This window comes from Microcaecilia unicolor, chromosome 1, assembly GCF_901765095.1.
Source record: "Microcaecilia unicolor chromosome 1, aMicUni1.1, whole genome shotgun sequence".
In the NCBI taxonomy this organism is placed as follows: domain Eukaryota; kingdom Metazoa; phylum Chordata; class Amphibia; order Gymnophiona; family Siphonopidae; genus Microcaecilia; species Microcaecilia unicolor.
Window position 1 is genome coordinate 366,331,714 of NC_044031.1, and position 13,414 is coordinate 366,345,127.

At 46.3% G+C, this 13,414-nt stretch overlaps 1 protein-coding gene across 2 annotated transcripts in view; it reads right to left on the minus strand.

Moving 5' to 3' along the window:
• LOC115474405 (uncharacterized protein DDB_G0271670-like) overlaps positions 1–13,414 on the minus strand; it is a 655,547-nt gene that overhangs the window by 410,430 nt on the left and 231,703 nt on the right. For both annotated transcript variants that reach the window (XM_030209864.1, XM_030209856.1), the window contains exon 7: positions 1,448–1,555. In XM_030209864.1, the coding sequence (XP_030065724.1) occupies positions 1,448–1,555 (108 nt within the window). The remainder of the gene's footprint in view (positions 1–1,447; positions 1,556–13,414) is intronic.

Below are 13,414 nucleotides of genomic sequence, written 5' to 3' on the forward strand. Positions count from 1 at the left end.
CATCGTGTCCAGAAAGGCAGCTGTGGTGGTATCTGGGGTTTCAATGTGTAGATTGAAATCTCCCATGATCACCAGCCTAGGGTAATTCAGGGTCACTTGAGTAATCAGGTCTAGGACTTCTTGCAGATGTGTTGTTACGAGGTGCTCAATATATCATGAGAACCAGATTGGGTTCTTCTCTTCAAGTCGGATTAAAAGAGATTCTGATTCATTTAGCTGGGATGGATATTCTGCACAATTTGATTGAATCCCAAATCAAGACGGTTACCCCTCCACCCCATCTTCCTGGTCTTGGATGATGTTGGATGTTGAAACCTGTTGGGCATAGTTCAGCCAGTGGTAAACCCCCACTTTCATCTAGCCAGGTTTCACTAATTCCTAGGATGTCAAGATGCTGTTCATGTATGGCATCATGGATTACCGAGGATTTCTTTGCAGCTGATCTGGCATTCACTAGTCCTATAGTCCCCAAGGGTGGTCTGGGGGTGCTAGGGGTAGCTTTGGTGTGGCAATGGGGTGATTTTTTTTAAGTACTGTTATGTAGGTGTTTGACCGCTTGCACTTTTGCCTTCTCTTTGGTTCGTAGGGATTATGGTTTCCTCTCCCACACACCACTGAGAGACTTGAAGTCTCATGCTCTGTGGGACCAAGGAACATTTTTTGTGTCAGAAGCTGGTTAGGCAAAATTTCACTGGCTGGCACTGCAATCCACCCTGTAGAGTTCACCCTCTGGATCAGCAATTTTACTAGTTAGCAATGCAGGGTTTTAAATAATCTAAAAGAACAGATGTTTTTAAAGTTGTAAATTCAGACCAGGCCTATGAGACCAAAGGCTTCCAGCAATAGCAAAACAAATGGCTGTACTTGGCACTTCTATGTGAATTGCTTAGAAGACTAAATTTAGAGGGGTTGATGTTTGACTTTAGTTTTAAGGAATCTAACAGATTCAGAATTTTAGAGTTATATAATTAAAATAAATTTTTAACTCACAGATTGCAGGTATGAATGTTATAGTTTCTGGTTCTGATATCCTTGGATGGTCCAATTGATGCAGGTTGCTGTAGGCTTTTTCTTTGTTGTCCAGGAGGGGGGTTAGATGTAAATATAGATCCAGCTCTGATCACAGGGCATGAGGAGAGTTATTTGTAATGTGAAGGGAAGATAAAATTTCCTTTCTCCAGAAAAAACAAGTCAGTAGAAGTTTGGGTTGTAAATAAGCAGAAAGTGGTGGAGAAGAAAACAGTATCTGAACTGAAGAGAGCTTGGGACAAGTACATAGGATCATAGATGGCATGGATGGGTAGACTGGATAAGCCATATTGCCTTTATCTGCCTACATTTTTCTATATTTCTATTGAGGCCAATGAATTGTTTTGCTACAGGAAAAAAATGTTGGATGCCACTTTAAACGTCAGTGATCTCCCAATATATAAAATATCTAACTTACTGTATACATTTTTACTCCTTCTGTTTCTTCGATTCGTCTTGCTTTCTGTCGCAAAACTGGGACTCTGTTTTCTGTTGGTAATATCTTCATATAATGACATTTTTTATTCTGTTAACAGAAAAACATGATCACACGGATTCATAAAACACAGTATCAAAGTGATTCAGAAGCAGAGTACATAAAACCAGCATTAGTCCTAAACTGTTTGCAATAATGCAATAGATTTCTTCGAGAGCTGCCAGTTATACCAGCTTAGAATATTAACTTCATAAAACTCATTAATCCTCTTTGCTCCCAGGCTGATGCGCAGACCTCAGCTCTTATGCATGAGCATCGGATGTCACCTGACCTACTGGCGCGTGCATGTGGTGACCTCTCAGCACACAGTGCCAGTAAATTAGAGACAAATCTTACATCTGCACACCAGAGCGTTCCAAGTTTCAACTTCCATTCCTTCCTTGCCTACAGTGCAGTGGCTCAAATCCAGAGAGAGACTGAGGGAGCTCACAGGTATTTTCTTTTATGTACCATTAAATTCTTACGGGGATGAGTGGGGATGGGTTAAAGTTTTGCGGGGATGTATCTACGGGGTGGACTGAGACTGGCGTAAGCACCCTGTAAAGCTAAGGTACTTACCAGTAGCAGGTGTTTGACGATAGAAGGCTTTATACTCTCACAAGTGGGTGACACCATCATGCGTCACCCAGTCCAGAACTTATAATGAATACAAGAGCTTTGTGGAGCATGGGATATGCTCCACCGCACATGCCTTCTGGCCCACCGCGAGAATGTAGTCTTTTCAGTTTAATACTAAAGCAAAAATAAAGTAAAAATAACAAAGGAGACAACTCCAAGGGGAGGTGAGAGGGACTGAAAGAATATAAAGCCTGCTGTCCTCGGAGAACACCTGCTTTCTCCAAGTACAAGCAGGCTTATTAATTCTCACGTGGGGAATCCTTAGCATCCAGGATCACCAAAAACAACAAACACTGGTCAACTGGGACTCACAACAGCGAAGACATAACACAGATAAACCTGAAACTACATATAATCTGAATGACAACGCAGCCTGGAATAGGATAAAATGGGCCTAGGAGGGTGGAGTTGGATTCTAGATCACAAAACAGATTCTACAACACTGACTGCCCAAATAGACCGTCGCGCCGGGTATCCTGCTCAAGGCAGTAGTGTGATGTGAATATGTGCACTGAAAACCACGTTGCAGCAACTTTCTTCAATGGAGCCTGACCTCAAGTGGGCTACTGATGCAGCCATGGCTCTGACATTATGAGCCGTGACATGCGCCTCCAAGCCCAGCCCAGGCATAAGTGAAGGAAATGCAATCTGCAAGCCAACCGGAAATGGTGCATTCCCGATGGTGTCCCCCATCCTGTTGGGATCAAAAGAAACAAAAAGTTGGGCAGACTGTCTGCAGGGACTGCTCCGCTCCATGTAGTACGCCAATGCCCTCTTGCACTCCAAGGTGTGCAAGCTGCTTTCACAAGGATGGGCATGAGATCGGGGAAATAATGTTGGCAAGACAATCGACTGGGTTCAATTGGAACTCTAACACCACTATCGGCAGAAACTTATGGTGAGTGCAAAGGACTACTCTGTTGGGATGAAGCTTAGTATAAGGTACATCCACCATTAAAGCCTGAAGTTCACTGACTCTATGAGCTGAAGTAACAGCCACCAAAAAAACGATCTTCCAGGTCAAGTACTTCAGATGGCAGGAATTCAGAGGCTCAAAAGGAGCTTTCATCAGCTGGGTAAGAACGATGTTGAGATCCCATAACACTGGTGTTGGTTTGAAAGGGGGCTTTGACAAAAGCAAACCTCTCATGAAGCGAACAACTAGGGCCTGTCCAGAGATGGGATTACCGTCTACACACTAATAAGCACTAATTGCACTAATGTGAACCCTTACGGAGTTGGTCTTGAGACCAGACTCTGACAAGTGTAGAAGGTATTCAAGCAGGGTCTATGTAAGGGAACAAAGGGGATCTAGGGCCTTGCTGTCACACCAGATGGCAAACTTCCTCCATTTGAAAGAATAGTACCTCTTAGTGGAGTTTTTCATGGAAGCCAGAAAGACCCAGAAGACACCCTCTGAAAAATCCAAGGAAACAAATTCTAGGCTCTCAACATCCAAGCTGCGAGAGCAAGAGACAGGATGTTGGGATTTAGAAGAGACCATTCGTTCAGCGTGATAAGCGTGGGAAAACACTCCAATCTCCACAGGTCTTCGGAAGATAATTCAAAAAGAAGAAGCAAACATATCTGTGGCGGCGTGTGGGGTGATCAGAATCCTGCTTGAGTTTCAACAAAGTTTTCCTCACAAGAGGTATGGGAGGATACGCATACAGAAGATCTGTAACCCAATGCAGGAGGAAGGCATGCAACACTAGTCTATTGTGGGCCTGAAGCCTAGAATAGAACTGAGGGATCTTGCAGTTGATCTGAGCAACCAAAAAGATCCACTGAGGGGGTGCCCCATGATCAGAAGATCTTGCGGGCTATGCCCATATAGAGACCAATCGTATGGCTGCATTACCCTACTCAGTCTTTCAGCCAGAGTATTGTTTTTGCCTGCCAGGTAAGTGGCTCGAAGAACATGCCATGATGGCAAGTCCAATGCCATATCCAGACAGCCTCCTGGCACAGAGGGAGTGATCCGATGCCCTTCTGCTTGTTGGTGTAATACATTGCAACCTGACTGTTTGGATGAATACAATTTGATGAAATAGCTGATCTCTGAAAGCCTTTAGAGCATTCAAGATCGCCTGGAGCTCCAGGAGATTGATCTGAAGATTCTTTTCCTGGGAGGACCAAGCACACTGGGTGTAGATACATGAGCTCCCCATCTCAGGAGAATGAATTCATCAACAGCACATTTTGTGGCTGAAGAATTGGAATGGAAGTCCCAGATTCATATTATACTGAATGGTCCAACACTGAAGAGAGCATACAAGCTCTGGAGACACTTGGATGACATCTTCCAGGTTCCCCGTGCCTTGATACCACTGAGAAGCCACAGTCCACTGAGCTGATCTCATGTGAAAACATGTCATGGGTGTAACATACACTGTGGAAGCCATGTGGCGCAACAATCTCAACATCTGCCGAGCTGTGACTTGCTGAGAGGCTCAAAACTTGGAAACGAGTGCAACAAGAGTGTCCGATCTCATCTCTGGAAGGTAGGCTTGAACCTTCTCTGTAACAAGCAAGGTTCCTATGAATTCCAATCATTGGACAGGCAGATGGGACATGGGGTAGATTAAGATGAATCCTAATAGCTCGAGCACCCGAACAGTCATCCACGTGGACTCCTGAGCTCCATCTGAAGAGGTGCTCTTCACCAGCCAATCATTGAGATATGGGAACACATGGACTCCCAGTCTGCATAGTGATTTCTGCAACAACTGGTAGACATTTGGTGAAGACCCTGGGAGCTGAAGAGAGGTCAAAAGGCAACATGCAGTACTAAAAGTAATGTGTTCCTAGCCAAAATCAAAGATACTTCCTGTGGGCTGAAAGTATCGGGATGTGAGTATATGCATTCTTTAAGTCCAGAAAGCATAGCCAATCATTTTTCTGAATCATGGGAAGAACGGTGCCCAGGGAAACCAAATTTTTCTCAGACTACGAATTTGTTCAGGGCCCTTAGGTCTGGGATAGGATGCATCCCCCCTGTTTTCTTCTGTATAAAGAAGTACCTGGAATAGAATTCCTGCCCTTCCTCCCCTGGTGAACGGGTTCTACCTCATAGGCCTTCAGAAGGGCTGAGAGTTCCTTTGCAAGTACCTATCTGTGTTCAGAGTTGAATAAATTAGCCCTCGGTGGGCAATTTCAAGGTTTTTTTAAACTGAGTGAATATCCGAGACGGACTATTTGAAGAACCCACTGGTCAGTGGTTATAAGGGGTCATCTTTCGTGAAAAACTTCAGCCTTCCCCTGACTGGTAAGTCATCTGGGACAGAAACGTTTACTGCGGCTATGCTCTGCTAGAGCCAGTCAAAAGCTCGTCCCTTGATTTGACTGGGGAGCAGCAGGGACCTTAGGTGCACGCTGTTGACGTGAACGAGCACGCTGGGGCTAAGCCTGAATAGGCTGGCAAGCTGAGGGGTTGTACCTACGCCTCTGATAGTAATAGGTACTCCTCCTTGGTTTGCAAAAAATTCCACCTAGCTAAGGAAGTAGATGCAGAAGGCATCTGGCAGGAGAGAAAAGAGATGGTATCAATGTTTTTTGATTTGGTCAGCAACCTCAACCTTTTCTCCAAAAAGGTTATCCCCCTGGCATGGGGCATCTGCCAACCTCTGCTGAACAGAATGCTGCAAGTCAGAAATGCACAACCATGAGTCTGAGCATTGCTATACTCTGAGCAGAGATCCTGGATATCACATCAAAAGTGTCATAAGTAACCCTGGCCAAGAGCTTTTGATGCTCCTTCTGCTGCTTGACCAATTTGTGAAGTGACTCAGCCTGCTCCAGAAGAAGAATTATCAGCCAGGTCCAACAAATTCCTCGGCTAAATTAAATGAACCGATGGTGCCTGAAAAAGGGGCAAGGCACGGCAAAAATGAAGGGAAACCCCCCGGCCGAAGTCAAAACATAAAATGTCAGACTTGTGAGTTCTTGTACCAAGTAGAGCGCTGCCGAGCCCGGTACTCGGACCAGGTTCTGCTTGGCAGCCGGACAACCCCGGGTTTCACCTGCGCTGACCGCCGTTCCCCAGAGGTTGAGCCCCTAGGTGCGGGCGGCCTACAGGGCTTACGAGATGGAGCAGGAAGTGGGGTGATGAATGTGACAGCCAGACAGGCAGCAGGCAAGAGAGTGAGCCAGGTACAGGCAGAGTCAGTAGGCAAGCAGCAGGTCAACAGAGTAATCCAGGTATGGGAAAAATCAGTAGGCAGGCAGCCGGCAAGAGAGTAGTCCAGGTACAGGCAAAGTCAGTAGGCAGGCAGCAGGTCAAGAGAATAATCCAGGTACAGGCAGAGTCAGTAGGCAGGCAGCAGGTCAAGAGAGTAATCCAGGTACAGGCAGAGTCAGTAGGCAGGCAGCAGGTCAAGAGAGTAATCCAGGTACTGGCAGAGTCAGTAGGCAGGCAGCAGGTCAAGGGAGTAATCCAGGTACAGGCAGAGTCAGTAGGCAGGCAGCAGACACAAGAGTAATCCAGGTACAGGCAGAGTCAGTAGGCAGGCAGCAGGCACGAGAGTAATCCAGGTACAGGCTAAGTCAGCAACGAAGAAGAGGAGAAGCACACTACTGAGCAAGTAACACCTACCAAAGTAGAAGCCAAAGCATCGAGTCCAAGGAGAGCTCAGCTGATAAAGTGCTGGTGTCTGACATCAGCAGGGACCAGCAGGGAGAAGGGGCACAGCCATAGGACAAGAGCAGGGGAAGGAGGAACCGGAAGACCAATAGGAGAGAAGCAAGAGAAGCCAGGCAGAGGGAGAGCAGACCCAGGTGGGTGGAAGCAAAGCAATCAAGGAGCCTGGAAGCCAGGCAGAGAGAGAGCATAAACAGGTGCATGGAAGCAAAGCAATTAAGGAGCCTGCAACCACCGCTCTCTGAACAAACCCAGAGAAGGACTACACACACATGGCTCAGGCAGTGCCAGTCAAGTGTGCGTGTCAACGGGACCCCGCGCAGCCCAAGGACGCCGCTTGCGTTGAGTTAGGGGACATGATATAAAAACAGCCAAATGATGATGAAAAATAAAGGAAACTTAAAACTGAGCAAAAGAAGCTAAAAATGTAAGGGAGAGACAAAAAAAAGGGCATTCCACAACTGGGAACTCTATAAAGAATGAAAAAAAAAAAACTTGCTAGAAGGCACAAAAAGCTCTTTTGGACGAAGTGATGTGAGCAGACTAAAAACACGCCCTCTCCTCACTGCGGCAGAAAAAGAACCGAGATCGTGTTCTCGAAGCGGGTGGGAAGGCACACTCACATGTGTGATGGAGCATGTCTCGCACTCCACAAAGCTCTTCTTATACTTGTTATAAGTTCCGGACCGGGCGACATGGGTCGGCATCACCCACTTGTGAGAATAAGCCTGCTTGTCCTCAGAGAAGCCTGAATAGACTGCGTATGCAGTAGCCCTGAGAACTCCTCCTTGAGCATAGCCCAGATTTCCTCTTGTAGAGTAGGTTTCGGTAGCGGCTGAGAAAGTGGTGTGGATGTAGACTGAATTATAGTCTGTGCAGGCAGGAAATCTCAAAGACCTCAAAGGCTCTCGATGAGAAATAAGTTGGTCACTGTTCCCATGCATCAAGGATGTCGATGCAGGGGAGGAGTTGGCAGAGTGCCTAGAAAGAGAACGATGGTGATACTTCTTAGGTTTTGTATACTGAAGGTCCCTTGATGCACACAGCACCGATGAGGACGACATAGAGTTCTTATGTGGTTGAAGTACCGAGTCCAGTGTCGGACCCTCTCGATGTTGCATCAGTGCACCTGATGTCGATGCTGACGCAGATGCAGGTTCCACATTGAGTACCGAATCTCCTGCCATGCTAGATGTCGATGCTAATGAAGAATATGGACTCTGTGTCCTCGCCTGCATGGCAGGCAGATGCTATGTCCCAGTGTTCCGGACCCAAGCACTGAATACACCAGTTATGGGGGTCTGTGCCTGAAATGGTCCTACTGCATCGAGTACAGCTCGTAAAGCCACTTGGCACCCTCATTGACATGGAGGGAAAAACGGCCGACATGAGGTCAAAAGGCTCAATGGCCCAGGAAGATTGAGTTATTTTGTATCTGAAAACGGTCAATGCTTCCCAGGAAAAAGAAAGGGAAAGGGAATGAGATTTGATATATCACCTTTCTGTGGTTACAAATCAAAGAGGTTTACATATTATATACACATACATATTTTGTACCTGGGGCAACGGAGGGTTAACTGACTTGCCCAGGGTCACAAGGAGCTGTAGTGGGACTCAAACTGTGTTTCCCTGTTCTCAGTCTGCTCCACTAACCATTAGGCTACTCCTCCTCTCAGGGTTCAGAGGCCCCAAAGGCCGAAAAAGAAAAGAAATAAGATTAAGAAGAATATGAAGAAAAAGTATCCCGAAAAAGGGAAGGAACCAAAAAGGCAAAGTTTGATGCACCGAGGAGAGATTAGAAACCCAACTTCTCTGCTTCACGAAAAATGATAGACTGCTGGTCCCCTGCTCAAGCATCAGGGGGAAAGGCACTCACACATGCATGGTAGGGGCACTGCCTCAAAGTTTTAAAGTGACAATGCACTATGGCAGTGTCCGCACTTAGCTCCATGGATGACATTCACCCACATCATGCCTGCTTTTCCTCAGGTAAGCAGCGTTTACGGATTAAATCAGGCACATAAGCAAGTGACTTCCAAGATCAGGATTGTTCCTGCATTGTAGAGAAATATCTTACAGTTATGAAACATACCACTAAAATGTTTTCTGCAAAAGTTGACTAGATTATATGATCAAATTATTCAGCATTATTTGGCCAAAGGTACTGTCTTTGCAGGTGTCTGACCCAGGCAATAGCTCAAGTTAAAATTGCTTGAGTCAATTTTGTATGCAGATCTTCTCTAACACCTGTAGCCCTTAATCCTGCCAGGTAGCTGGTAATGACGACAGACTCAGAGTTGGAAGGCATCATCAAAGATATTATAAGCAGAATGAATGAGGTTTGTACCACACTAATCAGCTTCAGCCAAGACTGAGGTGAGTGCAGCTTATGTCTGTGTGAAAGGTGTTGGATACACCTTGAACCCTTTGAAGAAGGGTATGCATATACTGCAGCAGATGGAAACAAATTCTTGCATTAAGCACTGAACCATGGATTATCATCTTTTCTAAAAGCTCTAGTAACCTAGGGTCTTTAATAGGTGGAATAATGAAAGGTTGAAAGCGACCTCTGGGAGAGGAAGAGAAAGAGCGTGCTTTGGGGGGTTGGGTGGGGGAATAAGCTAGTTCTAGGGTGTGTGGTGAGGGGGAGGCAAAGAGTGAGCAAACTATGGGGGTTGTGGTGGGGGAAGGCAGAGAGAGAGTTATAGGGGTTTGTTTGGTGGAGGAGGCAAAAAGTGCGGTGGGGGAGTCAGAAAGAGAGAAATTGGAAGATAGGGAGAGAAGCTAATATATGATGGGGGAGAAGGAGAAGAGAGATTCAGAGATGCTACTGCAGGGGGTGAAAATGTGACAGCAAGGATGTGACAAGGCTGCTGCTGGGGTGGCTGGATAGGTGATGACGAGTAGATTTAGACTGTGGTTGCTGGGAGTGAGTGGACTAGAGTTTAAAGCTGCAGCTGCTGAGGACACGTGGGGAATGGAGAAAGGCTCAAGCTGGAATTACTGGGGGGTACGTGGGTGGCTGCAACACTCCTAGAAGCTGCAGCTTTAGCTTCTTCCCCACTGCCCTAGAAATCACAGTCTAAAGCCATCTTTCCATTGCCAGAAACACTATAGGTGGGTGGGTGATGAGAAGAGCAGTAGCCTCTTATCCACTCTTTCCTTGTTACTGTAATAACAGGTATGTTGAGAAAACCCAGCAGAGCGCCCCGGGCAATACCTGCGAGCTTCACGGAAGCGAGGTCTGGAAGAGGAGGGAAACACAGAACCTTTGGAAGAAGGCCTCGGCCTATCCTCAGGTAACCGCTGGGGTTTAGAGTCCCCCAGGTCTTTCACAATCTTCTCCAATTCCTCTCCAAATAACAGAAGGCCCCGAAAGGGTAGCCTCATCAGCCTTTGCTTTGAAGATCCAGTAGCATGCTGTTTACAAATTATTGTAGAAAAGAGGGTTCAGAATATTCAGATTGAAACAAACATGCCTTTAATAAAGCCATTTCAACCACCTCTAAATGATCCTAAGGTGGTAAAAGTAATAGAGGTAAAAGTAATAGAGGTGAAAGATTTGAGACAAACATTTGAAATAGAAACAGGATATGGGGAATAAATGCCTGGGTTGAATGGGTAAAATTTACTATGGCAAGTCTGAACAAAAGTGATTGCTATGCATGTGCCTCAGGCAGGCCGGTGGCTCGAATTTCTCCTTTCCCTTTGGGATGGGATTCTAACCCCAGTGCAATGACATGTATGCTGGCCCTGTTTCAGAAAAAAGGAGCATGGGGAAATAACTCCTGCAAATCCCTGGCACTGCTGTTCCCGGCACTAAGCCCTAAAGATGTGCGAATACCACCAGCCTTTTCACCAGGTCCTGGGAACCATTCAGCCTGTCCCTCGAGATGGGAGGAAGGGGCAACCTGGCAGGTAGGAGTTTTACGCACATGCATGCAAGTGATGAATGTGACCGGGAAGCAGGCTAGTGGACACTATTCAAACCAGAAAATAGCCAGAGCAGACGTGTGGTTGTATTGTGGGGGAAGAACTCTTAGGCCAACCCTGCCTGATTGGACAGGCACATGTGCATTAGTACAACTGGCTATACCATTCACCCTGGCATTTGAAGAAGGGCCCAAGTCACATAGTAGACAAAAGAAAGATACTTTAAGTACCTCTTTTGATGATAGAATTTATATAGACAGTATAGGGGTTCCTAGGGGTATACCAGATGAGTTCAAGGCCAGGAATCAGGTAGCTGCAGGATTTGAGTCTGCCCTCTTTTGGTGGGCAACCATCAATAAGAATGTAGATTGGATATATATTATAAATATTACAACCAGCAAAGATTCATAAACTACACCCGAAATGCAGTGAAGGGCATAACTAAGCAGTTAAATGCAACCAGCAGAATGACATGGGAGAATAGAATGGTACTAGACATGATGGTAGCAGAAAAAGGGGGGAGTGTGTAATGCTAAAGGGGCAATACTGTACTTTCATACCCAATTAACACAGCTCCTGATGGGACAATCACTAAAGCCCTCCTAGGGCATACAACCCTAGAAATGTTTAATAGTAGCAGTAGTAGTAGTAGCAGATGAATTGGCAGAAAACTCAGGTATAGACAATTCTTTAACAGGATGGTTAGATGCATGGTTTGGGAAAAGGAAGAACACTGCAATATCCCTGTTTACATCTCTAATAGTGGTGGCAGGATTCCTGGTGAGATTAGAATTAATACAGAGATTGATTGAAACAGCAATTTCAAAGAAAATGCCTTTAGGTCTACCACCCTATTAAGAGAAGCTAATGCTTCTAGAACAGAGTTAACCCTCTGTTCTAGAAGCATTAGCTTCTCTTAATAGGGACAAAGAATGTGAGAATATATTAAAAAGACTGGAAGAGTCTTATGGAAGACCATAAATGAAAAAGCAATAAAACGATCAAAGAGAGAGAGTAGGGATTTGTGAGAAATGTGTAAACATATTGCTTTTTCACTTAATAAAATTGTAAAGGTAAAATACATAGCTTATGCCCTTGTAGAAAGGAAATCTTTGGGGATAAATATATAAGGTAAAATTATGTATAATCATACCTGATAATTTTCTTTCCATTAATCATAGCTGATCAATCCATAGACTGGTGGGTTGTGTCCATCTACCAGCAGGTGGAGATAGAGAGCAAACTTTTGCCTCCCTATATGTGGTCATGTGCTGCCGGAAACTCCTCAGTATGTCGATATCAAAGCTCCATCCGCAGGACTCAGCACTTAGAGAATTACACCCACGAAGGGACACTCTGCCCAGCTCACCACCGCCGAAACGGGGGAGGGGAATTAACCCAGCTCATCCCCACACAAGTGGGGGAGGGGAATCCGTCCAGCTCATCCCCGCGGAGCGGGGGAGGGACACCACACCCGCCGATGCGGGGGGATCTGGCTTATCCTGCAACCGCAACCGCGGGAGGAGCTGACTGACCCTAACACCGCCGAAGCGGGAGGGGTACAAAGCTGCCCTACAGCCGCACGAAGCGGGAGGGAGTGCCGGCAGAATTTATGTCTCAATCCAGCCCCGTAAAACGGAGGGGAGAGGAATGCAGCAGCTCACTGTAACACAAACTCGTCTCAACTCTTGAAGAATCCAAGTGAAAGAAGAACTTGAACACGAAGTCCTCCTGAAGTAACTGAAGGCTAAACTTGAACCTAAAATTCAACCAGAATATAAACAGTACAGATATCTGGGAGGGGCTATGGATTGATCAGCTATGATTAATGGAAAGAAAATTATCAGGTATGATTATACATAATTTTACCTTCCATATCATCAAGCTGATCAATCCATAGACTGGTGGGATGTACCGAAGCAGTACTCACCCAGGGCGGGACATAGAAATCCCTGACCTCAACACTGAAGCTCCAAACCGGGCCTCCGCCCGTGCAGCCACAGTCAAACGGTAATGCTTGGAGAATGTATGAGCCGAAGCCCCCGTTGCCGCCTTGCATATCTCTTCCAAGGAGACGGATCCGGCCTCTGCCATCGAGGCCGCCTGAGCTCTCGTGGAGTGAGCCTTCAGCTGGATAGGCGGCACCTTCCCCGCGGCCACATAAGCCGCTGCAATGGCTTCCTTGACCCATCTTGCCACTGTAGGCTTAGCAGCCTGCAGACCCTTACGAGGACCTGCTAACAGGACAAACAGATGATCCGATTTCCGGAAATCATTGGTCACTTCCAAGTATCTGATGATGACTCGTCTCACATCCAGATATTCAAGAGCGGAGTACTCCTCTGGGTAGTCCTCCCTACGAAAGGAAGGGAGACAGAGCTGCTGATTCACATGGAAGCGAGAAACAATCTTGGGCAGGAAGGAAGGCACTGTGCGAATAGTCACTCCTGCCTCAGTGAACTGCAGAAAAGGCTCTCGACATGAGAGCGCCTGGAGCTCGGAAACTCTTCTGGCTGAAGTGATAGCCACCAAAAAGACTGCTTTCAACGTCAGGTCTTTCAGAGATGCCCTCGACAAGGGTTCAAAAGGCGGCTTCTGCAATGCTCTTAGCACCAGGTTGAGATTCCACGCAGGCACCACTGAGTGCAGAGGAGGGCGCAGGTGATTAACTCCCTTGAGAAAGCGCACCACATCTGGCT